Source organism: Cyprinodon tularosa, unplaced genomic scaffold (genome assembly GCF_016077235.1).
Source record: "Cyprinodon tularosa strain WSP-4 unplaced genomic scaffold, ASM1607723v1 ctg63, whole genome shotgun sequence".
Lineage (NCBI taxonomy): Eukaryota > Metazoa > Chordata > Actinopteri > Cyprinodontiformes > Cyprinodontidae > Cyprinodon > Cyprinodon tularosa.
The window spans coordinates 2,893,368-2,921,098 of NW_024039374.1; the positions used below are offsets into that span (position 1 = coordinate 2,893,368).

At 36.7% G+C, this 27,731-nt stretch overlaps 2 protein-coding genes across 4 annotated transcripts; both read right to left on the minus strand.

Annotated features, from left to right (window-relative positions):
• Window positions 1–206: 206 nt before the first annotated feature.
• creb3l3l (cAMP responsive element binding protein 3-like 3 like) lies at window positions 207–6,729 on the minus strand. Its single transcript, XM_038308135.1, has 10 exons — window positions 6,571–6,729; window positions 4,396–4,536; window positions 3,928–4,285; window positions 3,718–3,827; window positions 3,460–3,552; window positions 3,160–3,266; window positions 2,240–2,308; window positions 2,070–2,154; window positions 1,891–1,984; window positions 207–1,792 (listed from the first exon to the last, which is right to left on the minus strand). Exons 2-10 carry the CDS (start codon window positions 4,534–4,536, stop codon window positions 1,383–1,385), a joined length of 1,467 nt encoding a protein of 488 aa, XP_038164063.1. The 5' UTR covers window positions 6,571–6,729; the 3' UTR covers window positions 207–1,382.
• Window positions 6,730–7,361: 632 nt separating this feature from the next.
• On the minus strand, window positions 7,362–26,521 carry nim1k (NIM1 serine/threonine protein kinase). Of its 3 annotated transcripts, none has more exons than XM_038308037.1 (7): window positions 26,378–26,521; window positions 20,168–20,383; window positions 13,336–13,663; window positions 13,103–13,215; window positions 10,675–10,796; window positions 10,450–10,596; window positions 7,362–8,921 (listed from the first exon to the last, which is right to left on the minus strand). In XM_038308037.1, the coding sequence occupies exons 3-7, from the start codon at window positions 13,620–13,622 to the stop codon at window positions 8,163–8,165; spliced, it is 1,428 nt and encodes a 475-aa protein (XP_038163965.1). In that variant the 5' UTR covers window positions 13,623–13,663; window positions 20,168–20,383; window positions 26,378–26,521; the 3' UTR covers window positions 7,362–8,162. The 3 variants fall into 3 exon arrangements, with proteins under 3 accessions (XP_038163965.1, XP_038163964.1, XP_038163966.1); XM_038308036.1 differs by having other exon boundaries at window positions 19,877–20,383; XM_038308038.1 differs by lacking the exon at window positions 20,168–20,383 and having other exon boundaries at window positions 26,378–26,479.
• Between the last annotated feature and the right edge of the window lie 1,210 nt (window positions 26,522–27,731).

The following is a 27,731-nucleotide window of genomic DNA, read 5'->3' on the forward strand; positions in this document are numbered from 1 at the left end:
TTATGCAGTAAATGTGTAATATATGTTACTTCTATAAAATAGTCAATCGGAAACTGTATAAAACACCTTGGCCTTGAGAAAAAGTTCAGAAAGCTCAAAAACCACAGAGAGGAACCCCTAATTTAACAAGTAATAAAGTAAGCAAACAATGAAAGCTTAAGGTCCTGTGTAATACCAGCGCAGATGCCAAAGATAAATATGCAACGTTTTCATCTTATTCATAAAAAAGTTTATTATGATATATATTCAGACATGTATTATACATTAAGTCATTATGTACAGGAAAAAAAATAACAATCATATTCTATTTACATTAATTCTCATACTTTTTCCAATGACAGTGCATTTCTTTTGACATGACTAACATTTAAAATCTCATCGCATGTTACTTGAATCAAAGCTCTTCCAATACCATTTAAATTTCCTATACATATATATTACTGACAAAAAAATATATATACAGAAAAAATGTCTCACTAACAAATTACGTATTTGAGTATACTGCAAATACTTCACTGAGCAAATACTTAACGATCCCTCTTCTCCTCAAAGGAATGGAAAGTTATTTTTGTTTCCTGGTAAAATATTGTTAAAACAGACTGGGCTTCACAAAAAAAAATGTACTTACTGGGTTCAGGGCAAATGATTCACTATTGTCTCTAGCTTTACTCTAATATAAACAAAAATTCATTGTGAAATTACAAAGCACATGGAGACCCTTGGTACAAGGGATATAGTAACAAACTTTACTAGTCTTTTAAATGGCCAAATGTCCTGCAATGGCTTTAGCAATACATACAGCGGTCGAACAACCATGCTTTATGAGAGTCAAGCAGCTTTTCTTTAAAAAAAAAAACCTACAGCGAGGCGCCGGACTTCTTTTAATGACAATTTAGCAGTGCTTTTTAGAATCATATCAGGATCTGCTGAAGGCAAAAATAAAAACAAGTCTCTCATCTAAATTTTGTGTGAAAAAAAAGAAAATGTATGTAGGTATGTGTGTTTCCAATTTGCAAATTCAGACCTACAAGTGTTGGTCATCACATTTCGAAGCATTTTAAAACCCCTTGGGGCTACATCAGTAGCATGTGACCTTCAGAACACCAGATATTAAAATTATGGCACCACTGACCTTTTTAAATATGGAAATATACAGTAGTTTATAATTAAAGTCTTTGGAAGTCTTCAAATGAAGTAAAATTGAATGTGCAAAAAAAATAAATAAAACTGCAGTAGATGAGAATAAAGGAACAAAAAAAACAGATGGATAGATAACATTATTTTTGTTTACCTTCATCCCCAATTTTTTTTTAAGTTTAAGCTTCCCTCTTTTTACAGGTAGAAAATGTCTCCCCCTGCTGGTTCTTGTGGTTAAAATTCTACTACATCTCATCAGAGCGATGCTGCTGTAAAATGACAGATGGGGGGTTTCGGTCAATCCAGCTCTCCTTGGATCCCGGGACATCATATGTCACAGCTGCTGCTGCCGCCACCACAGGATCGATGGACCCTTCCTTCAAAGGACCCACGCCGCCGGGCGACCCGGGCTTCATCTCTGCCGCCTGAGCTGGACTGGGGATGTCTGCAGAGGAATTGCTGTTAACGCCTGTCTCAGAGTCGGATTGCTCCACCCTCTGATAGTCAGGGGTGTGGTTCTTCTGGCCCCCTGAGAAGATGGCTTTGGTGTTCTCCACCACCTCTGAAACCAAGATCAGTGGATCCTCCTCAGCCTCCATGTAAAATGCAGGATCTGTGTTCTCTGACGGCACTGAGCGCAAGGTGCGGGAAAGGACTGCAAAAATCAAAGGAAGAAAGTTCTATGCTGGTAATACAACAGATGCATTTACTCCAAACTCAATAAAAACAAGTGAAAGCCTTTAGTAAACTCACCGGATGAAGGTGTGTAGGGCTCCTTTAGTTCAGTGTTTCCACCAAATGGATTAACTGACGGAAAGATGATGAGGCAAAAAGAGAGCAGGAACACCTAAAGAAAGCAAAGAAAATCACAGTGAGAAATAAAAACACACCAATGGTTAAAAATAAAAAATAGCTTTAGCAGAAAGATTTACCATAACACAAGTGCTGGTTGTGCTGGCCTTCAGAGTAGACATCTTTACTATAGCCTGGAGTTTCCGCAGTTGCTCAATCAAGGACCTACGAGGAGCAGGAAGGACACTTTAGTGTGACAAGTTTGTTAAAAAAAACAATGAACAAGGGAGAAAAATCTACGTTTGCTTACATGTTCTGTTTCTGAAGCAGCTGGACTTTCTTCTGAAGTTCCAGGTTGTGTGCAGTGCAGACAGCAACCCTGTTGAAGAAAATCCCTCACTAATTAGTGTCTTTGTATTGGTACCAACACCCTGGAGATACAATCTGATCAATTGTCCCACGACTTCCCTTATTAGCACCAGTTTTGAAAAAAAAATAATATTCGAGGTTGAGCCAAAAAAACAAAAAACAAACAATGCAACTACAAAAAATAAAGAACTCTTCGAAAAATACTGTTTAAGAAACATAAAGAAAAAAGCCTAGAATAGAAAAGTTTGCATAAAATCCAGTGGGTTTTTCAGAAAAAAAAAAATATTACAGGTACTACAACACAGGACAAGTTAAACTGCTTCAGGACACCAGAGATTTTTAATTTGCTCTGGTTCAGAATAGAATCGAATAGAAAAATCCCTTTATTTTCCCACCATGGGGAAATTGTGGCGTTAAAGCAGGAAAAGATTATCGCAAAAGTGGTCACACAAATGTGGACCTTAAAAAGTGTATAAAAAATAATCGAAAAATAAAGTTCTCACTGATATCAATAACGGGACACTTTTACCTTTGCTTCTTCTAAATAAATGCAGAATTTTAAAAACCTGCTTTCTGTCCCCTATGCACCACAATAAATCGAGCACAGAATTTCAATCTAAAAAAATAGCTAAATAATAATTTAGTATTAGGAGAAGGTAGGTGGATGCTGGGAGGACCCCTTCTCCCTACATGTGTCTGTGTGAAATGTGAAAATTATTTCAATACAAGAGAGAAAAAAAAGCTTTACACTTTTTTTTTTCCATCACCTGTGGTATCAGAGCACCCATAAAGATAGAGCACTTATTAGACTTTAAAACAGAGATTTAAATTCAAAGTTGTGTCATTATTTGTGCTCCTTACCTGTTTTCCAACCCATCAACATAAACCTTCTTCTTTTTGCGACTCTCCTGAGCAGACTGCTTGTTACGGATTTTCCTCCTGATCCTCTTCAAAGTCCTCTCCTCAGCCTGTTACCCAAAGCAAAACAGTCTTTGAGTGCATGAATGCAGCAGACAATAATCATGATACTAGTGAATCATGGAAAAATATTAAATTAACATTTTAATTTTCATGCAATAAAAAATACCCCTCCCTAGATGTGAATTAAAAATTCAGAAATCTGTTTAGTGAGGGTGTGATCATATGCAAGCTTACAGTTACCTTAGTGAGAGGCATGTGTTCAGGGATGGTGGCTCCTTCTTTTGCCAAAAGTCTCTTTTCCTCTTCAGTTAAAACAATCTCTTTAAACTGGAACTAGATGGAGAAAAATCAGACAATATCCTAAAACCTTGATTGTGTCATCAAACATGAAACATTTTCTTTTATCATGAGTTGCTTCCAATCAAATGAACACCTTACAACAAAGTTAATCAAACTGTACTTTATTGGACTAACTGTAAGTAGGCAGGAGGCACCAACCTGATCTGCTTTGCTTGTCTGAGTTAAATCCTGTGCAGAGTTTTCTATGGAGAAAGTACAAGGCATCTCGGTGGTAAAGTCTTCCTCCATGGCATCGCTCACCAGCTCATCTGTTACACCAACAATTCATTTTAAATAAATGAGATCTGCCTGGTGAAAGCTCTAGTTTTTTTTTTTTTTTTTATAAATTCAAAGCACAACAGGAACTACCTAGATCAATGAAGACATCTGCATCTGGCTTCTCTGCCCTGACGCTTTCCAGCATGTCCATGTCCCTGGCTCCACTCTGCAGCAGAGAGTAGCTGTGATCTGCATGGACTGACAGGGTCTCAAAGCTTTCTGCTTGCAGCTCCTCCAGAATATGGGTGGGATCAGAGTGAACGGGGCTGGGATGAGAGTAGCCAGGGCTGGGTACTATGTCGTTGTTGTTTCCACCGCCTGAGCTGCTGTCATCAGAAATGCCGCTGTCGCTCCCCATTGGGGAATGGGAGGGACAGAATGCCTCCACCTTGTCATCTCCATCTAGCAAGCTAGACAGGAAATCTTCAGTATCCACACCGGTCAGTATCTAATGAGAAAAATAATCAGTGAGATTCAATCCTTTACAATTAAAGATAAATATATTGCATTGGATTGTTTTTTTTTTGGATCAGGTGTCGCTGCTTTGCGAAGCCTTACATCTTGTTCCGAGAGCCAGGATTCAATAAGGTCATTGTCACCCTGAGAAAAGGGCTCAGTGCTTCCATTGTTGCCATCATGGAACAGCAGCCCAAAGAGGTCTGCTCCATCCATGTCTGGAAGGTCCTCACTGACGGACATCTGTGACAGAGCATAGGGAAACTAACAATTACATCATTGTTTTGGTCATGCCATCTAAGATCAAATAATAAAAAAATTTTGTAAAATTAATTTCTTTAAATACTCTTAACAATAGACTCAATAGAAATACAGTATGAGTTAACAGATCATAAAAAGAGAGAGTGAGTTCTGCTTTCTTTTAACTGGGGTAATTCAACAATCTATCTTTTTTTCTTTAGATTTATGGCCTAAGAGATCAATGGACTTTGGTTCGAACTGGGCGAGATTTCGTATATCGAGGTGGTTTATGAAGATTTTTTGGGCTGGAAAACGTGAGTCAGTGACATCTGGCAACCCAGCTGATGTGGCGAGTGGTGCTGGAATGTGGATGCTGCGGATGTTGCTTCAGGTATATTTTCATTTCAGTCACACTTGAGACACGCTTTTGATTGTGCTTTTTTTTTTTTCCCCAGAGTGGGTTCATAAGTGGGCCGGTGTAGATGGAAAAATGCCATGGGCCGAAATTCGTTCCCAGTCCGAGCCTGCCTTAACGTGAGGGGAAAACACTGTACAACCAACAAACAAGGCATTCTATGTGTGGCTGAACACCAGCCAAATACGGTGGTGGAAGCCTGATCCTTTGGGATTGAGAATTCCTGGAGCGAAGCCAGCTAAAAACAGTCTGGGCCTGGGGTTAACTTCTTAGCATAAAATAAATAAATAAATACATAAATAAATAAAAGCACATCCAGAGCAACAATAGCACTTTAAACCACAGCATATTCTACAGATAAAGTGGATCAGTCAAAGCTCAGACCAAAGTCCAGTTTTGAATCTGAAACAGGAACTTCACAAATGGTCTTTAAAAAAAAAAAAAAGAAATCCTTAACCCTTTGTTTTAGTTTATCATATACAATGCGGATAAAATAATATATGATTTTTGGTGTCATGAGTGAAAATATAAAGATATTTTAAATACAGCAAAGATTATAGTACATTTATCCAAAAACTGACAGCAGTCTTTATCCACAAGCTTTAGCCTATAAAACTACACTTTAAAAAAAAAATCATAAAGGTGAGTTAACTAAAACACTCCCTTTCAGATGAATTTTTATTATTATAAACTGTTATTACATGAGCGTATAAGAAGTTAATCAGATTGTTATTTTTTATTCATTTTTTTCCCCAAGCCACAATGGAGCTAAAGAATGAGTAGTGAACTTCAACTAAAATCAAAATAATGTAATTTTACTACTCTTACCCATCATCACCAGCTGCACGAGTATCAATGGTTTTCCACAATAGACACTTTATGCATTTGGTATAAATAGGTATGCATGTAATCATATTAAAAAACGAGAAACAAAATGTGCTTTAGATGATAGAGTCTAGCTCCTCTTTCCCAATCAATGTATTTCAAACAATGCATCAGAACAAAGGGGCCCCTTCTCTTTGACTGCATTTGGCTCCACGTGGGGGCTGCAGGCTGAGGATAAAGCCAAATCTTGTACATGCAAAAAATTCCCTGAATTATTTTAAAGTATATCGCTATCTCTTGTTTCAATAGCTGCCAAAATATAGAGAATGTATGTAAACGTGTGTTGCATCATCTCAAACATTCACCATTACCTCATCCGCTAATTGACCACGCCCCCTTATCCTCCAATGTCACGAGATCTGATTCAGTATCAAGTATCAAAACAAATAACCCGCAAAACCAATTGCTTGATACTACGCGTTTCAAATGCTCACAAATGTTCACATTAACTGTCTTGACCATGGTTTTCAACAGAAGTGATATATTTCAATATATGTTAAAGGATGAAACGTAAAATAACGTGTGTAAAATTATATCATATAATACAATTATATGAGGAAATAGCATGAAATTGCAGCTTATTTAATTCTAGCAAAACCAAACCAGGGGAATGTCTATGGCCCGACAGACTTATATTAGCTCGACTCGTTCTAGTTTAATGAAAAAGGCGTGGCTACTATTTAAAAGAAGCACAAAAAGCATTTCAAAAGAGGTAGAAATTTAAAGATGTTTCTTACCGTTTAATAACAGAAAGTAGCACCAATTCAAATGAGCTGTTCAATGCCGTTTGCCTTCTATACTCAGCTTTTCTTCTTCCGCTACCGTCTACAGCTACAGCTTCTTTCTGAAACCACCTTCCAACAGGGCAGAAAATGCGTCATCACGCAAAGGCGGAAGCTCTTCTTCTTTAGATTGGCGGATTGCAAACAACTTATAGATGCATACCGCCACCTACTGTACATGAGTATGTAGCTCTACAGTTCCACCCACTATACTCTTTTTTTGTATTTTTGTGTTATGTACAAATAAAAACAAAGCTTTATCAATAACAAATTTTTCCTCCCTATCCCCATCTGTCCCTAAAATTCCTTTAATACTGAATTATTTCCCTTTTTCCATAATTACTTCAAAAAAGTATTAATTACATCAAAACATGATCCACATTTTCTTTTCTTTCACAACCCTCACATATATCATTATTTCCCTTCCCTACTACAAACAAAAACTCATTTAAGTAGGTATGTCCAGTTATTAATCTAGTATAAAGGATCTCTTCCCTTCTGCTTCTTTCTCAATAATTTTTTACAATTTAAACAAATAAAATGATATTCTAATGTCATAATTTTATTTAAAAAATAATTTAGCTAAATGCAGCCTTTTAGCCATTGTTAAAGGAACTTGTGCATTTATCAGCTTAAAATTCATATCAAAACTTCTTAAACTGCATGATATTCAAAGCTAAAGTATATATAATTTATACTCCACAATCCTAAATGTCAGCCAGTAGTTCATTAATAAACAGAAGCAGTTTAGTTTTTACTTCACATTTATTTCAAAAAGCACATTAGCATTGACATGGTATTGCATGATTTAGGAAAACCTGATATTCTGAGATAATTTGTCTCATTCCTGAAACCTACAAATAATGTGTCACCCCGCTGATTCGTGTTCTGTCAGTCTGTAAATGTGTACTGAAAGCTTGTTTTAATAAAGCAACATCTTAAAGTCCAAATCCAACATATGGAGGTCAGTGAGGTGAATATTTGTAACATCTCATAGAGATACACCACATATGTGAACATTCTCCTTGTAATTTCATAAACAGCACTGAAACCATTCTGATTTCAAAACAATAAAAAGACTTAAGGCATTGGAGTAAGGTGCAACTAAACATCAAATATATCATATTTAATGTATTGAATGTATGCTTTACTTTCCATGTCGTTGATTTTTTTCAGTTTCTGATATATAAAGCATGTAAACTAGAAGTATATTGTCTATATGACTCAGATTCATTAGCAATATAACGATTCTGTTAAATAACAAATGTACATTCCATATAATTTCAAATCTAATAAGAATTGAATTTCTGAAAAATAAAGTATATCATTCAACTTTCCGACACATCTCACAGAGACTAGATTAAGAGGAAAAATAAAAGATAGTAAGTAAGAAATATCAAGTTTCAGCAGCTGAGTGAGTTTTTATATTATCTTTAGTTTTATTTCTACCTACGGACTGAAAAGCATTCCTATTCCTAATTTGTGCAATTTCACCCCAGAATATATAATCAGTCACCTTCCATAGCAAGGCATACATTTTTTTTTTGTCACAGAATCATACAAAGTTTAGATGTGTGACGTAAACTGCGATACGCTTTTAGCCTTTCCTTCTTATTTGCTGTAGTCGGTCCGACTTTCTGTGTGACAGCAGGGGCCCTCTCAACAACCCTTTTCTTCTGAGCCCGATGTAGTAGGATCCGATAGACCCCAGTGATGGAGCTTCTGCAGTCTTTCCCCTGGTTGTTAAGGATGTGCTCTGAAGTGATTCCTAGAGTCTCTAATGCAGCCTTTACCTCCAGTTCTTCCTCCTGCAGTTCTGTTGGTTTGCTCTCGGCGAGATGAAATGGATCTAGTTTAAAGGGCTCCATTGCACATGGGAATTCCACAGGGAGAAGCCACTCACAGCCCATCATCTGCTCCACCGTATAGCGGTCAGATGGAATGGGCTGGAGAATCCCCCCGATTAGCCTCTGGCATGCCTCTGACACCCATGAGGGCAGTGTGTAGGCCCCCTCCATGATGCATCTCTTTAGTTTGGCCACAGTGTCTGCCCTGAATGGCATGGTGCCTGTCACCATAAAAAACAGCATGACTCCCAAAGCCCAAATATCTACATAAGCTCCAACATAATGTTCGTCCCGGAAGAGCTCTGGAGCAGCATAGGGTGGAGAACCACAGAAAGTGTTGAGCATCTCATCATGGCTGCTCAATGTGCTGAATCCAAAGTCCCCAACTTTGACACAAGAGCTGCTTGTGTAGAAAACATTTTCTGCTTTAAGGTCACGATGGATGATGTTGTTTTCATGCTATGGGAGAACAAAAGAAATCTATAAACAAATCATCTACCTATGCAAGATTCATCCAAGGGTAGAGTACTCCAGATAAAACAGGGCAGTATTATACAATTATATTATACAATTAAATAACCTTAAATAAATCAACACGTAATGCACTGCAAGTTATTATGATTCCAATAATTCTAGAAAAAGACTGATTTGCTAATTGGATGTTGTAGTTAAGCACATGTAAGTAATATGCGATAGTTTAACAAAAAAGCTATTAATGATATTTTATGGTATAGTGTCATAAGGATTAGATCATAGTGAAGGAAATTAACATAAAATAAAAACTATTCAGAAGAAAGGAAGGAAAGAAGCAAAGGAAGAAATAAATTGTCTGACTTTTGATTGATTCATGCAAATACAGCAGTGCTGTGGTTGTGGTTGTGAGTAACTTTACAATAGTGAAAGAATTTACTTCCAAGAGGACTTTATCAAGTCCTCCCTAATACCTAGTCTTTCATAAACCAGACTTTAACTATGGCTACATTCACACAACAAGCATCTTGCCAACCAGTTAGCAACTTAGTGCTAGTAGGTTCCCAATGGGAAATTACATTGGGACCAAGTAGCACTTAGCAACGACACTGTCAAGGAACGCTATGGATAGCGGAAACATGAAAGAGGAGGAGAGTTTTGAGTCGGAGGTCGTGGATGAGTCTCCTCCATCATACATTTTTTATTCAGAGGAGGAAAGCAGTGACGAAGTTATTGTGGAAGAGGACGCCAGGGCAGTAGAAGCTTTGTTTGGTGTAGAAGGCTTACAGCCGTACATGTTTGAGTCCCTTCCTTGCAACGCTGCCGGTTCTGTTAGCTCTACGCCTGCTAAAGACACAGACGTCCATCCCCATGAACACTGGGACGTTCTTATTTTAACCGTTGCGTATATAAATCAAGATGCTATGACCGAAAAAATTTGAATGACAGATGACCGTTGATATATCATTGGCCGAATTTAGGTGTTCAAGCTGACTTATAATTAACTGGCATGCATAAGATAATGAAAGAAAAAAAAAACAGATTTTAAGACAGAATAAAAAAATAAATAAAAAAACATTTTCTAACTTTTGGGACAATATCGTCTGATAAAGAGTAGATTTATATACATGTTTAAGCCAGAATGATTCGACATTTAAATATGACTTCCCTACAACTTTAAGATAACATCAGAGAAGCATCAGATTTAGAAATCCATATGAAAGAGGCTCAAATTGGATTTTTTTTAGGGAGTATAAAGATCAGAAATTAGCCATTTAGGCTGTAGTAAAAAAGTCTGATATGAGTCGCCAATGATTTTGATAACATTCCCTTGCAGTGTGAAAGTAGCCTTTTGCATTATACTGTTTAAATGTTTATTTGATAGCAAAAAGCATTGTTCCATTAGCCAATGCCGCGAGACCATGTAGCTAATTCAGGATATCAGCAAATTCACTAAGAATTTAATGCTATTCTTTCTCAATACATATCCCATCAACATTAGCTTGTATGTACTGACCATGTGTTTAACAGCAGAGAGGATCTGAGCAAAGACAATCTTGCTGTCAGTGTCAGAAAGTTTCCCTTCTGTAGTAATCTTGGTGTAGAGCTCGCCTCCACCTGCAAACTCCATCACCAAGTGTAGCCGTGACAAGGTCTCCACCACCTTTAGAGGAAAAGCGTGGTCAGAATGAGGAAGGCTGGTTTAAAAGATCAGAAGATTAAAGGAAATCTAAAGACAAACCTCATACAGACGTATTATATTGGGGTGGTGTAGTTTTTCCATACTGGAGATCTCTCTGGAAAGTAACCGCTGCGTCTTCTGATCCAGCTTAGTTTTGTCTAAGATTTTAATGGCCACTTTGTCTGACAAGGAAATAATTGATCATCAGTTATGGATCTATGATAATACTGAAAAAAAAAATCTATCATGTATTTTCATAGCTAAATGAACGACAGCATTTGTAAAAGATATATTATAGGTATAGGTATGATATGAAAAATAAGGCATTGAGAGTAAGGCATTGTGAATGTAATCAGATTAATTTTTTTTAAATATAATGGTGTCACAAAAGTAAGTACAATTGTATTTTTGTAAATATTTTTTTTTATATATTTTCTTGGGACAACACTAAAGATATGAAACTCTGCATAGCATTGTAAATTTCCACTCTAAGTAACTAAACATTTAGCCTAGCAAAAAAAAGTGAAAACACCCCTCAGTAAAAATGTCCAACAGTTCCTCAAAGTGTCCAATTTGTGTGGCCACCATATTTACCAAGACATCCTTAAACCTCCTGGGCATGGCGTTAATTTGAGTTTCACAGATTGCTACCGGAATCAACTGCAACTAATGATTATTTTGCAAATCAATCAATCAATTATTTTTTTGATTAATTGATTAATAATCTGATAGCCAAATGTTCCTTAAAGAAGATTTTTAATTAATTGATTTATTAATTAATTATTAACCATGCAACAGCAGTGACACCAGATTTAATACACCTGCTCACCATTCACACATGAATGGTTGTGTGTTAACCTTTAATTGGGGGAATCCAACCTACCATCATTTTCTGGTGCAACATATTGCAGCTTTGGGTTTTGAGCTGTACTGATATGAAATGATACAATATCAGCATGAATTATTCATACTTTTATTACTTAATTAGTTTTTGTGAAAATTACAAGGGGTTTGATAGAGTTATATTACTCAGAGAGCCATAGTAAAGAACAATATGTATGAGAACAATTGAACCATTTAGTATTATCCAATGGATTTAATCAAAAAAAGATAGAAGTGGAGTGTTTCTGTAAGCCTGCTCAGAAGTAGGCAGATATATTCTAATATAACGTTTTTTGAGACATTTTGTTTTTATATATCATTGGAACATCTTTTTGAAATACGTAAGAGTTAAGTTGTAAGCATAATGAATCTACAATCCAAAACAATAAAATGTAAGATCCATAAATTTTGCAAATATTAAATTTCAATTGCTAAGCTGCTGGCTGTGTGCCTTTAAATCATTAATAGAGATTCTTAAAACAGCTCTCAAGTAACCGAATACAGAAATGTTCTGATGCAGCAAAATGGTGTTGAGACATATCATTGTGCTTCTGTATGAATTATTAAGACGGGTATTAGGCTCAGTTTCAGATGCAATATAGCTGTTAATAGGAGCATTCAAAATGGAGTCTAGCGCTTATTGTCCTAGATTGAGATCTACAGTTGAAATGCACATGTTCAACCATAGTAGGGAGAGGCAGGAATAAGCTAAACAAACCTACATAGAGCACCCACAATCTAATAGAAATACACACTGACCTGTGACTCCATCTGTAGCCTTTTGTGAGGCATGCAGCAATTTTAGCTGTTGCTAAGGAAACTGGAGAAAGCTAATCAATCTGTCTGGTTAAGAGCAGTGTCTTTCTCTCATTGGCTGAATCAGCCCCTTACCAGGAAAATGTTGCATCATAAATTACTACAACCAGTAGTCTAGTTGTAAAAAAAAAATAAGGGGGGTGGTAAATTTTTTATTTTATTTTGTAGCACGCATAGCCTAATGAATATATTAACCTAAAGCAATATGCATGGTATGGATGTTTCATGCCAGGTACACCAGTCATTGACCTTTGACTAATTTCCCAGATTTTGTAATAGTCGAAATGTGTCCTGAACCCTCTGTATGAAGTTCATAAAAGAAAATAACCTGTTCCCCTCTTTCAATGCCTTTCTCCACCTCTTAGCTAATTTGTGCTTAAAATGCTGAGTTTGAAAAGCATGCCCACTGTGATGTCATGATGCGAAACAAGCAGTCCAAAGCGGCCTGTTGCAGCCTATTGGTCAAGATCCGGCCTTCATCTTATGTATTATTCCACGGTCCTAAGCTATCTTTACAAGCTCTTGCTGGTTGTCATGTTTGCAGGTTGGGGGGATGCAGCCTTCTGGAGGACAGTGGAAAACCAAAACAGCTCATTCAGAGGACGATTGAATAAGGATTTTTATTGTTAAAGGCTGTCTGCCTAATTTGAGAGGAATTTTCCAGGCTCATGGTAAATATATTTTTTTCAAATGCATAATACGGGACCTTTAAAGTTTTAGAGATGTGATTGGTTTCTATTTGTCTTACATATTTGGAGTTCAGCCACATGACATTGATCGTACTGATTACCTTTTGTAAGAGCATGAATTCCTAGTTTGACATGGGAGAAGTTTCCACACCCTATCTCACCACGAATCTTGTAGAAGGCAATTCTTCTCCCCACTGTCAGCTCACGGACTACCCTGTGAAGAGTTAATGTGACACTGATATTCGTTAGAAAACAGGAAGGCAGTCCAAGGCAAGTCATTCAGTCCAAAGTTTCAGACCTTAAAATGTTCTTGACTTTTTCTCTCAGATCTTACCTTTCATCCTGACACATATCCAAGTTAAGCCTTTCCAGAGGAGTTAGGCGGCGGACACTGGCCCCCTCATCGTCTGTGTTAATGTCAGAGCTATCCTGGCGACTCCAGCGAGCATACTTTTGACCACCAGCAACTACAACTTTCCCTATGGTGGACTCTCCCCCAGAGTCTATGTTAGACTCCCTGGAATCTTCTGCTGAAACTGAGCTGTTTCCAGTGGTGCCTGCTGTCCCAGTTCCAGCTTCAGCACCATCTGGGCTGCTCTCAGAGGGGTAGACAGCAGTCATCCTGTGGGGGACTCTCAGGATGGAGCTGGCTTAGACCATAGCTAGGAAAAAAGCAGAACAGAAAACAGTATGTAAAATTTTATAATCAAGTGGGAATGCTTATGCATTCCCACTTATTGTTTTTCTGTTTCTCTTTATTATTATTATTATTATACTTTCCGTACGTTTTTCCGTCTCTAACTAGTTCCCCATACTTCAGCCGATTTCAACAAATTTGGTATCAAAACGTTCAGCTTCTTCTGCTCCATCCTGCTGTATCTTGTGATAACTTCAGCTATTATACTTTTTTAAATATTTAGCTTTTTATGACTTTTTCTGTCCCATTGAAATACATGTAAAACTTCAAAAATTCCACTAAATCTTCAGCTACTTTGCCCTTTAACTACTTCAGCATACTTTCAGCTAGAAACACCATTCAACTTTTGAAATGTTTCCGTATCTTTCTGCTATTACTATTTATCTCAGCTTTTTGCTAACTTTTACAGTTTTGTTTCAGTGAAGCTTCAAACTTTAAAAGAAATTTTAAAGATTTTCAGATTTATAATGGAAGTCTATGGACGGAATGTTCAGCTGCTAGAGTGTGCCACTCTAGCGTTTTCAAACATTTCACTCATGCCGAACAGCTTCAACTCACTCGCTCATTTTTTACTCTATCTAGATAAATTTTACATCAAAACGTAGGGATTTTTGTCAGGATTCAGGAAATGTAACCCTCATTTGTGTGGCATTTACGGTTTTCCGACAGTTTGGCCCAGACCACGAAGAAGTCCACACTTCCCCAATAGAAAGCCAATGAGAGCTCTCTGAAAATCCGAACTGAAAATTAAAAAAAACAGACTTTTTCGTATCGCTCCCATTCGGGAACCATTCGACGTAGCAACATGAGCCTTGGGGAAGTTGTTCCTCAGACCTTCCTAGCACTCACATTGAAGGAAGTGTGTCGATATCTTTTATCGTTTAGCTAGGAAAAAGGTTTGTTCGGGGGTAACAAATCTGTCCGAACCCCAAAATCAAGATTTTGACAATTATACACTTTTTTACATCGTCACCACGCCTAGACGAAATATTGTAGAAATATGAACGTTACACCAGTTGTAGTCCAAAGATGGCTGACGCTCACGGTGAAAGAATTTTTTGAATACCTAATACGGTTTTGGCTCACCGCTCGTTTGTTCGGAGGGAAAGTTTTGCTTTTGAGAGTTCTGCTCTACCATTGTGCTGCATGTTAATCAATGAGACCAGCAGGATTTCTCAAACCTTTATATTCCTCCTTCCCATTAAGGTTGTGAATGAGCTACAGCCATGAAAGTCACCCCAATTGGAGACAAAGGATAGCTCTCGCTTAGACTGAAAGAATTTTTTAGATACCATTTACGGTTTGTCTTCAGCACTCGTTTGTTCGGAGCTGATAATCCCATTCAAAAAAGCCTGAGAACTAAGGAACGAAAGTGATGCGCATGTCTCTCTGTCACTGACAGGCTCGTTAACGTTGTCAAGGTAACCATGCTTCAAAGAGATTTTACCTCCACCACTTTATACAGCACATTTTAATCTAATGGAGGGAGACAACACTGATTTAACATTAGGAAGTGGATACAATATGACTACTGGCCATGACCCTTCCCTTCACACGCAACCCTGATAGACTTTCAAAATAAGACTCCGGGGACCCTTCAAAATAAAAGCTCCTACATTAAACTCATATTTTTTCCCCAGCATATGGCTCAACATTATGACCCAAACTCAACCACTTTTTTAAAAATGAGACTCTAGGGGTTTTTCAAAACACACCCCACAGCAAATTTCAAAATAAAAGCCTCCCATTGCCACTTCATCTACTGCCCTAATAACAGGGGAAAGAGTGATTTAATGATTGGAAAGTCATCAAGTGTCACTGCTGGGTCTGACCCTTTTCCTCAACACACAACCATGCTAGACTTTCAAAATAAGACTCCAGTGACCCTACAAAATAAAAGCCTCTATATTATACTTGTGTATTAATTGATGCAAATGGCTCAGCATTATGACCCAAACTCTACCAGCTTGTTTCTATTAGACTCTAGGGACCTTTTCAAAACATACCCTGGAGTGAATTTCACAATAAAAGTCTCCCATTTACGCTCTAACAGAGCATCTATTCACCCAATAACATGGAAAACAAGTGATTTCATATTTAGAAATGGATTCTATATCACTGCTGGGCATGACCCTTCCCTTGACACACATCCATGATAGACTTTCAAAATAAGACTAAAGGGAACCTACAAAATAAAAGCCTCTTCCTTATGCACACTCATTCATTGTGCCGTATGGCTTGTAGCTATGACCCAAAGTCAACCAATTTCTTCAAATTACACTACCAAGGCCTGTTGACGACACACCTCAGTGCATATTTCTTAATCAGGTTCTAAGATTTACACTGTAATAAAGCATCTGCTAACCTTGTAACATGCAGCCTAAGCCTGCCAACGGTGCTTTCATCACCACAGCGGCTCGTAACATGCAGGTTAAATTTTTTGATAAATTCAGCTCCTTAAGTGGTATTAGCTCTCTTTCTATAAGCTTCTCTCTCTGTCCTTCCTCTGCTTCTCATGGTCAGTCTTGCACATAGGTTTGTAGATTTTCAATCCTCTAAGGATGACACTGTTTTCTTTATGCTGATCAACCGACACATTTTAAATAATTTTCCAATTGTTTTGCCAAGTCTTGACATTTCCACATATGATTTTAAAATGTTAATACTTATTCAATACCATCTTCCTCAACATTTTACTTCCCATCCTTGAGCTACTTATATTTTTTTCAACCAGATAAGATTCAAGTTTTTCATTGTAATTTTTTTTTGATTCAGCTAATTTAATATTTTTCAGCCTATGCTGAGAACTTTGGCTTCATTCTGCTCTCTTTCTGGACAGGAATTAAGCTTTTCTATTTGCTGCTGATTCATCACACGCCTGACATGTTTCTGGGCAGTAGGTGGCCCCCCTTCAAAATTTCTTTATACATTTGTCTAGAAACTTGGGAGACATTATATTAAAGACCCTTCTAGTGCCCACATTCAAGACATTTTTTGATATCATGTATGGTTTGGCTGTGCAGCTTTTAAGATGAGTTTGTTTCTGCCATTTTACTGCCAAATGATTCTACCCTATAAAATCTTCAGATGATTCAATTGTTTTCTGCAGTTTGAAGTTTCTGATGACTTCCTATCACATTTTCATATGTTCTTCAGGTAATTTCAGCTTTTTTCATTCAGCAAAAGCATTCCCACTTTGATGTTTCTCCGAAACAGCTTTTTCTAGTTCCCTTTACATTAGATACTTTCCTAAGCTATTTTTTAAATAACAGATTTGCTTTTTGTAATTGATTTTAAGATACCTATCTGACCACTTTCATTTTACAGGTCCGTTTTGATATGTTAAAATCAAAAGTTCATTTTAACATCTAACTGTAACATAGGGAAGTAAAATAAGGTTACATCTGTTAAGTTGATGGTTATAATTTACAGCTAATGATAGAAAAAATTACATTAGGGCCCACACAGCAGCGGGAAGATTGCAGGCATGGCAGTTGAATTGACATTCTCCACAAGAAGGCTGAGCCTGAGAAACACTTTAATAAAGAAGCTGATGGTAGCCAGAAAGAATGGTAAATGGAAGCATAAAATGTGCAAGAACAGCGGTACAGAACCAACAGGAAGAAACACAGCCAAAAACCTCTAGAAAAACTAGGTATGGACTGCAACTGGAGTCACTGCTACAAACAGCCACTGCAGCTATTCAACATACAGCTGTCACATTCCTTGTGTTAACAAAGTCCTGAACCACAGACACCATCTTTACTCTATTAACTCTTACTTGCTAAAAAAAAAGCAGGACAGTTATGCATCTTTCCAAAGCCTTTTTTTTCTTTTTCTTTCTTTTGATTAGAGTAGTTTTTTTTCCTTAATTTGGTAATTAAGGTCCAAAAGTCAATGGGAATAGAGGAAAGGAACAGAATCCGAGCTGATTGAGATCCAAGGTAAACAGTTTACAGTCTGTGGTGTTATGAGCATTAATGTCCTCTACTGGTGTTGGTCTGCTGTTTTTTTTATCAAGTCCAAAGTCAGAACAAATGACTGACAGAACGTTTAATGCTTCATACTTCTCTGTGATGACAAGCTTTATGGAAACACAGATTTCATTTTTAAGCAGGACTAAGATCCTACCACTCAGTGCCCAAAGTATCAATCTAAGCTTTAAAGGGGTCATAGAATGCAAAACCGAGTTTACCTTGTCATAGATGAATAACGATAGTTCAGTGGGTAAAATTGACGTACAAAGATGTTCAAACCCCATTGACACCTCCTTTATCTGCAAATCTCACAATTCTAAACTTCCACCATAAAATGGGCCAATCCAAACGAAGCACTGAATTGATGTCAATTTGGGGATGTTTCCTTATTTGGTTCTGGCCTGTACTTTTGTCAAGCCCCGAGTTGTCTTCAGCAGCGGCCGTTGGTTGGGGTTTGCACTGTCGTCAACCAAAATCCCGGACGATTTTTAAATTCCCCCCATACATTTTTTTAGGTATGAAAAGTAGGACATGTCTTGGAAAAAGGGGACGTCTCGTCACCCTACCATATCAAAAATTTCAATGTTTCAGTGAGTGAGTGCTTGTTGCAATCAGCGCACAGCTCATCTAAATATTTATGACCATACAATAAAAGGAAGAAAACCTGTCGGTTCATTCTAGGGCTTAAGGCTTAAATTAAGGCCCATAGAACAACAAATATGGCATTTTCAGCCCAACCAATGTTACACACCCTATTCAGAGACCTTAGGGACTAGCACTCTATATAATCATTCTATGACCCCTTTAATGAATATGATACCACTACGCCTGATTGGCCAGCACAATTATCTCTGCTAAACTTTCTGAACAAGCTATTGAGTAATGTCAAGACCAAAATATAATGAACATTCAAACAATAAAGATGAGCTAAAGGCAACAAACAGGGCGACCAGATCTGAAAAAACAAATGTGGGACAACTAGGATACTAATGAGGGACAATGCTGGACAGGCGTAGCTTTTTCAGCTGCATGTTTCTTTTGTGACTCACTTTTACAGTGGTGTTTGCATCGCACCTCCCTAGTATTACATTAAAAATGTATTTCTGCATATTGTACCAAAAAACTCTGTAAGAACCCCATCACTTGTTGTGGCTGCATTTTCTTTTCTTTAAACATAGTTTCCATCATATTTTATATCAAAATCCTTCACCTGCTTTGTTTTAGGAGCATCATGTGCAGGTTGGTCATGATTTGGTGAAGCTTTGTTTAAAACAATTATAGCTTTGCATTTTTGCATTTAGGCCTGTTTGTGAATGTATATATTTTTTTTATTTTTTTGCATTTCGACCCAGTCAAATACCGGACACTGTTTGGCTTTGTGGGGAAAGCTGGACAGAAATGAAAGTTGAACCACTTTCCCGCAAAAATCATAGCTTTTAAAAAAAGCAACTTTGGTTTCCTTAACATCCCTGCAGTTACAGGAAGATCGCTTCCACACAGCTATGAACGAATGGTGAAATTAATCGGAAAAGCAAACCTGACCAGGTAGTGAGTGCTTACTGTACAGTAACTCTATGCTAACATCTGTAAGATAGTTTTTCTACAGGTCTCATCTAATGTCATTTGTTTCTGAAAGAGGAATTAATCTCAGCTTGTAGGCTATAACAGTCATCTATCCATCTTCAACTGCTTGTCTGTCAGGTTTGGGCAAGGTCAGGGGGGTTGACTGTTGCCATCTCCAGTAGTCTATGGGCAGAAGGCGGAATACACCTTGGTTAACTCGCCAGTCCATTGCAGGGCAATAGGGAGACACACACACAAATGTACACCCACAAATGTACACCTAAGGGCAAGTAAGACCAAGCAATCAACCAAACAGTCACATTTATAGACTGTGGGATGAAACTGCAGTACCTACTCATGCACAAAAGTACATGCAAAGTCCATGCAGAAAAACTTAAAGCCAGATTAGAAACCAGGACCTTCATTTCCATTCGCCACCATTGAGCCCCAATAATAATCATATTAGCATAAACATGAATAAATAGAAACTAAAATACTAAAAACTAAAAAAGCATTAACGTACTTAGATAAAATGGAAAATATAAGCAGATAGCCAGTAAGTATCTGCTTATATATTTTGATTATGATATACTGAGTAGAAGCTGGCTTAACTACACAGGCCAAATATATAGACTTACCTTTAGGTGTGTGAGCCATTTCCAACTTTAATCCTTTCATATGTGTCTTTGCATTGTTGTTGTACAGGCAACTCAGTACAGATTATTTACAGCTTCTTTTTGAAAAAAACTTGCTTAATATTTCTATACATATTTGTATCTGAAGAGCCACTCTCCCCAAAAAGTCTTAGTTAAGCTGCAGATGAGAACAGCCACAAAATGATGATCTGTTCACTTCGCCACTGGAGGCTTAAAGCTGTTCTGCTGTTTTAATTTTTAAATGTCTTCTTTCGATCATCCACTTTCCCTCACCTATAGCTGTGTCCAAAGAACCAGCGAAGCACGTATTATCAGATTCAGGCTCGCTGCAGTCGGCAGGGGCTTTAAAGGAGCCTTTTGTGTCTGTGGGGTATTAATAGGCCACAGGTTGAGGAGGAGGGAAGAGGAGAAGGATGTGAGAGGTTGAAAGGGTGAGGATGAACAGGTGATTGTGTCAGGGTGAGGCCACAGGATGACAGCCACGACAAACTGAAAAACAAAACAAATAGATGCACACATTTCAATTCATTGCATTTCATAAATAATATGTGATTTAGACCATTTTGACTCCTCATGATAATATAACTGGTTTCTTCAGATAATGTTGTTTACCACCTGTGTTCTTGTTTTAAACCTTAGCAGATCTTGAAAATAACACACATTTTAGATCCTATTAGCATAAAAAGCTAATATACATGTCTTGAGAGCTGTACCTGTTCTTATTGCACTTGAATGACCGATAATGTGTCTTGTAATTCATAATTAAGTGCTAACTGATTTATTCAGGTTGTTATGGCAGCTGGGGTAAACAAATCCAGAATTGTAAATAGCAGAAGAAAAAAAAAAGAATATGTCTGAACGACTAAGCCCTATCATTCAACTGCAGAATGATCCCTGTCAGCTTTTTTTGCTTGTGCATTAGTGTGGTGGTGTGGTTGATTAAGAAGTAGGCGATGATTGAATGCTGTTCAGAAAAACAAAGCTCTAACAATGCCCCATGAGGAATAACAGAAGACATTTACAGTAAAACTGAACCAGGCTTATGTAATACACATGTTTACATTTTTTTCATAAATATCAAGTTTGTTTGGTTAAAAAACATAAATAGTGACCTTAAGTCAGATGCAATTAAAATAGTGACTCTATATTATTATATATAAATTTAGGATGCAATAAAAGGCACAATATGGTTTAATTTGGATAAGAACTAATTGTTTAACATAATATCTAAGTAGTTTTAATCATAAGAAAGTTACAATAGTATTTGATTGATTATAACTCTGCATTTAACCAAACACTTTAAATAACAAACTGTAAATATTCTAGAAATAAGTATCAAGTGGACACAAGATACTAGTTAGCTACTATTCAACTCTTAACTTGATTTTTTCAACATTATGCCGTATTTTAAATCGGTCTAAAAAACAAAATCCCAATGCAGTAAATGGAAGTCCTTCTATGTGACAAAATGGAAAAGTATGAATCAATTGTTTCGCAAATATATCGTACGGCAGTTACTAAACACCACAGCATCTCGGCACAAGACACTAAAATTCAAACAAATTCACTAAAGCTTAGTGAATTTGTGTGAGTTTTTTTCTTGTTAATTTGTACATTAATTTTTTTTTACTGAAAATTCCAAACAAGTTCATTACAAGTTACTATTAAAACCCAACCGCTATGCAGCAGACACAGAACCAGTTACAAAAAAGAATACATATTAAAGTATATTAATCTTTCCTTCGGGCTCAACTGAAAATTGAAGCAGTTCTCTTTTGTTAAGCTTTGAATCTTCTAGTCTTCAAACACTTTCTTTCCATTGAGACATGAATTTCTAAGCTTTGATCTCTCAAGCATCGTAAAAGGACATTTTAAGAAAAGAGAAACCTCCACTTTACAGCTCAAGGCAGCATGTGCTGCCTTTCATATTAATAAGGTGAAAGACTAAAGCTGCCTGCTGAGCATAGGATGAATTTGGTATACATTTAACTGAAACAAATCTAGCCATTTCTAGAGGATTCAAAAATTTATAGAAATTGTTTGTTTTAATAATGTCAAACCTGCAACCATGTTTAAAAATATAAAACCTAATTCAGGGAATTGCTTTGAGTCTACAGATTAGTACATTAGTATTTAAAGAACCAATGTGCTTCATTAAACTGTTTGGTTCAATGTTTTTTTTACCTGGCAGTCAGGCTGGTTCAGTGACAGTTTTAGAAAAATGTAAATATGATCATTATATTTGTTTTAACTTATGGGCTTTTGCCCTGCTAGGAATGTTGTTCTGTTTTAACTTTAACCGGGGAGAGCAAATGTTGTCACAGGAGACTGATCACCATATACAATAAAACTGCACATAGAAATTTCATGATTTATGACATTTGACATTATGAATTCTGACCCCTCCTGACAACTTCTGATCCCTCCTGTTACTCATTTGAAGTCTGACAATAAAGGCAGGGGACAGAGATGTCCCAGCAGAGTTGACCACTGACATTTCAGGGAGTGAAAATTCTCCATCTATGTCTTCTCTCCTCTTCTGCAGAAAAGTAACCTGTGTGTTTGTGTTGGTTATTTCTGGAACAATAAGAGGCTATTATCATTTAACCCTAACAGACAGGTTTGAATAGAAATTGTGATTTTGAATTGTTACTTTTTAAGATTACTTGAAATTATTTGCCAATTAAACACAGAGTAACAACTGTGACTGTGGAATACTGCAGCCCCATACAAAATGTTACTAATTACTATTGGGCCATGTTTATATTGATATGTTTTGTATTTATTTGTTGTATATTAAATAAGTAAACAGATATCTCATTTATGCACATTTATATCTTTGATGATTTAGCAAAATCTTTAATGTTTCTAGCTTTTCAAATATAATTAACAGGAACCATTCCACATTAAGAAAAAAGAAGTATAGAGGTTTGCAGACAGCGTATCTGTAAAAACAATCTGCTTTGCCAAGTATGGGGGTCCTTCCTTATAGCACAATCATTTCCTCAAGCATCCCTAAAGGCAAGCATCAGCCTGTGCTGCTCACTCTCCTGCTGATTGCTCTGCTGCTATCAGCAGCCTCTTCACACCTTTTACAGCAGCAGAGAACTCAAGCAGCTCATTCACAGCAGCTGTGGATCAATTATAGCTTTTTCCACCTGTTATCCTTCCTTTCCCAACGTAATTATTGTTTTGTGATTGCCAATACAAAGAGAGTGCAGAAAGTAGCCGCTTCCCCATCAAAGCTATGTATATCGAAAGGAGCTCTTCGTATATAAAAGTACAAAAAAAAAGATTTTTCTCTTCAAAAAATTGCATGATTGAAAAAATGAAAAAAAAATGAAAAAAAATTAGGCCTCTATTAGACAGTCATCTGTAATACAACTATTTGTGCCTTAAAGGGCTCTCTTCACACAAACTGTTATCCCATTTTTTTTTAACTAAAATGCCTGGCTTAAAGTATTAAAAAGCTTAATGGTAAAATAGTGCAACATAAAAACTATAAGAGCCTGGGAAAAGAGGGATTGCACTGGATTTTTCCTGGCAAATATTTCATGTATGCAAAGGAAAAGGGAAAACTAACAGTATGGCCAACAATCTGTTCTGCAAATAAAACACTTGCCACTATTTTAATATAACCCCCAATATCCGAAAAGTTGTTCAAGCACATTTCTTTCTTCTTCTGTCAGAAAACAAAGAAAATACTGAAAATCCCCATTATAGTTAAAGGACCTGAACCTGATTTAGAGACTTAGACTTAAACAGATTTTATTTGTCATTTTGTTTACACAAGTGTAAAACAAAAAGAAATTTCGTTTGGAACAGCTCTCTGGACAATTTCATGTTTTTAAAAGTATTTTAAAAGTTTTGAAAAATAGTAAAAAAAATAATAATAATAATAAAAAAAGCATATTACTGTTTTTATATATTTATCTGATTTGATTCCCTCAGAGAAAAATTCTTTTTATGTGGAATGTTGTGTGCCACAAGGAATAATTTTATTATTACACTTAGACTCAGTTCGATTTATTTGGTCATTTTGTATACACAAGTGTATACAAGTGTACATATTACTGTATACTTACAGTTCTAAGATTAATTTTCAATTAATAATAAGTTACTAATAGATCAGCATATGCAGGAGTCCAGATATTTTTAGTCTAGGCTCTTAACTTTAACATGAGGGGTTTCTCTCCCAATGGGGTTCATTCTGTAGGGCTTCATGTTTCCATTCAGCAACTAAGAGCATTTCCCAATGAGGAGTGTTTTCTCCAACCATGTACATGGCAAGTTAACAGAGAAGCATGGCGAGCAATAAAGGGAAAGTTGTGATACCTCTGCTAGCTATACAGCAGAACAGCCTAAAGGGAAAACGGAGCAAAAGAAGATAGTTGAAACACAGGAAGTACCAAAGAAGGAACAAAGCTCCTGGAAATCTCAGACACGCCAACTTTATTTTTTGCGGAGCCGTCTTGGACTGAATCTGGACTATAAGCTGGCTGTAGTCCTCATAGACAGATATCTTTTAAATTTGAGATGCACGTGTTATCACCTGCACTAGGAGTGGGAGGAACATTTTTCAGTAGAAGGTTAGGGGCGAGGCTTATAGTTCAAACAACAATGAAAAACCTGAGTTTAAAAAAGCTGGTCAGACTTATGACTGGACCAGAGGACCAACAGCTAAGCTGTTAACAAGAAGGGGCAGAGCCGACCGTGCTTCCTGAGACGGTTCAGGTCCCTCAGTGTTTGCAGTAAGGTGAAGCATGTGTATTACAAGTCTGTCATTAACCTCTTCTTACATCATCTGTTTGGGTGGCAGCATCAAACACTGTAAATATTTTTTTTTTTTTTAAACACTAGACTATAAAGATCTCTGGAGACGATTGTGCAAAGACTTCTGTTTTATAAAAAGAAAATCCATGCCAACCCGGAGCAATCTCTTCATGAGACTGCTGGATGAACTGCTAAGGGAGATCTGTCCTGCCAACAGTTATTCAAAAAACTCAATAATACTAGCACCTGCATTTGATTTCTTCTTGAGTTTAATTAAGCATTTTGAATTAGAATTTAATTTAAATTCAGAATTCAGGCGTTGAACAGATATAGCAATCTGCCAGAAACTTGAAAAGCAATCTTTTATCAAAGTCTAAATGCATCATACTAAAAAACTACCAGTTTGCAAGAGCAATCTCATGTGGGAGGGGAAAAGACAGAAAGTTAGCATAAGTTAAATATTTAAATTATTTTATTTAAGCTTTCTTGCATCTCTCTACAGAATTATGTTTACATATTTCACAGACACCATAGTAACAATGTTTACACCAAATGTTATTTTTACTAGCAATCTTAAATCTAAAATAAATACTAACATTAAGCCTTCATTCTGAAATGTATTTGTAAATATGGGCCCTCTGAAATACTCAGTGTAGGAAAATGTGAATCTGTGGCTCTGCTTCTATGATGCCTGACCACCATCAGTGTTAAGTAAATACAGATTTTCCATGGATACACAAAACAGACTCAAGAAAGATGAGTGAAAACCTTAGAGGGCTACACAGTATATGCCTCCGAGGCCTTAATGGAGTTACCATAACACTCTAAACAGGAAGCACAATAATAAAAATCATGCAGTAGATCAAATGTATTTCTTCCAGCTTTAAAGAGCTGAGTTTTGCATTTAATTCCCGATCAACACATCAAAGAGGATTGCATCAAAGAAAAGAATCGGATGAAGCAAAAAAATGTTTTATGTGCTCTGATTGATTAATCATCAAAAGAATAAAATTAAGAAAAGATTTCCTGCAGGTGGACATAAAAAGAACCACCAAAAGGGGGTCATTTTTGTTTTTAAAATTTATGGAAAGTTATTCAGCAGGATTCATAGATGAATGACTGAAATTTCCCTTCTTAATCCATCACATCCTCAGTCTCTTTACTGTTGATGAACAAACTAAATTCTCCTCTTGTGTTGGTTTCAGTCTATCTAGAGATTAGTGTAAGGAGCAGCATACTCATTCACCAAGGCGTGAATGAGTAACTGTTCCTGACATGCAAATTTAACCTTTGATTTGTTTAAATCTACCAGCTGCCACAGGTGGAGCAAACAAACCCCTCTGCATCAGGTAGGTATTTGTTTTTATATTTAGCCTTTCAGAGCAGCCAACTAAGGCACGACAGGTAATAAATATGCTACATGGACCTCCTTCGATTTATAAACGATATAAATTCTGCCACAAGAGAACAGTCAGCTTGTTGTTTCTTTAATTTCTTAAAACTTCGATTTTGTGATATTTTTTTCGCAGAAATAAATCTTTAAGTGCGCCTCTTCACAAGTAAACCTATATATCTCAGTGGGCCGGTTCCTACTAACCGACCTCTTAAAACCTAAAGCACAAAAAAGCATATATCTAAGCCTACACATGTCAGTTAATCTGACTTGGCTGTAACTGTCTTCGTGAATCCGTAATAGTCTTGTTTACCAACCTGGGTATCATTTCCATCTTATCTCCAACGCCCGGTGACATTGGGCGCACAGTCTCCCTGTAGCAGCCGCTGCCTGGCTCCTTCCGTTGTCAAGGAAATCCGTTTGATGGACAGGTGGAAGAGCCAATAGGATGGCTTCAATAAGGCTCAAACTGGCGTGTCGTATCCAATTAGCGGGGAGAATTAGGAGCATTTTATTTTAGAAGTAGGGGAGCCGTTTTCGGAATAAGCAGACGGCATGGACGCTGCAAGTAGAAGAGCCTTACTGCGTCAGGCAGCGTGAGCCCACGGTGGCAGTAAAAGACAGCAGCAGAGCTTCAGACTGGGGTCAGAACATGCAGGGCCATTTTATTGCTTTAAATTTGACTGGCATAACAAGGGTTAAAGTGTTGTGTTTTTTAAGCCTATGCAAGCTACTGATAAATATATGTAAAATTATTTCATATTCTTTAATTTTAATAAGGTAATGAATCTTTCTAAAATGTAAACCTTTAATTATAGAAATCCTGCAAATGTTTTTCTTTTTAAATCTCCAATTGTGCCTACCATTGTTTAGGAGCTGTTCCAGTCAGTTGTGAAGACCAGACTCAAAAAGCAAATGTGGATTATGAACACCAGATTATAGATGCAATAAAGAGCTGTTTTAAACTGATAAATTTACAGACTTTTCATTTGTCATCCTTGCCAGCTGTCCAGGAATATAAATATTGCATGATAAAGAGGTCCTGCCCGAGCATTGTGAGAATGTAAATTTAGTAAGGAAAACAAATTAAAGGTCATTAAGAACCTTTAAGTAGTCTTGAAGTCAGCAGGTAACAACTATAGCAGGCTATCTACATGCCACCTGGTTCTTTGGATAGTAATGCAATTAAAAAAGGGAAAAAAGTGCTTTCAGCACAAATATAAATATGTGAAATTTGCCAAACAATTAAGATCTTAACTGGATCCATGTCCTGAAACTAATACAGAGCTTTTAACAAATAAATAAATATGACTACAACTGAATTCTGGTTAAAAGGAGAGAAAAACAGGAGTATTTGTACAGGTGCTGGTCATAAAATTAGAATATCATGAAAAAGTAGATTGATTTCAGTAATTCCATTTAAAAAGTGAAACTTGTATATTATATTCATACATTACATACAAAATCATATATTTCAGATGTTTATTTTGTTTAATTTTGATGATTACAAATGACAACAAATGAAAATCTCAAATTCATCATATCAGAAAATTAGAATATTGTGAAAAGGTTCAAAATTGATGGCCCCTGGTGCCACACTCTAATCAGCTAATTAACTCAAACCACCTGCAAAAGCCTTTAAATGGTCTTTCAGTCTAGTTCTATAGGCTA

Excerpts from the sequence above, each read along its gene's own strand:
- creb3l3l (XM_038308135.1), bottom strand. The coding sequence starts at position 4,536 with ATGTCCGTCAGTGAGGACCTTCCAGACATGGATGGAGCAGACCTCTTT. Across the intron at positions 4,286-4,395 it reads CCTGGCTCTCGGAACAAGAT|ATACTGACCGGTGTGGATAC; the intron begins GTAAGGCTTCGC and ends TTTTCTCATTAG. Across the intron at positions 2,155-2,239 it reads CTGCTTCAGAAACAGAACAT|GTCCTTGATTGAGCAACTGC; the intron begins GTAAGCAAACGT and ends TGCTCCTCGTAG.
- nim1k (XM_038308037.1), bottom strand. The coding sequence starts at position 13,622 with ATGACTGCTGTCTACCCCTCTGAGAGCAGCCCAGATGGTGCTGAAGCT. Across the intron at positions 13,216-13,335 it reads GATATGTGTCAGGATGAAAG|GGTAGTCCGTGAGCTGACAG; the intron begins GTAAGATCTGAG and ends AACTCTTCACAG. Across the intron at positions 10,797-13,102 it reads AATTCATGCTCTTACAAAAG|ACAAAGTGGCCATTAAAATC; the intron begins GTAATCAGTACG and ends TTTCCTTGTCAG.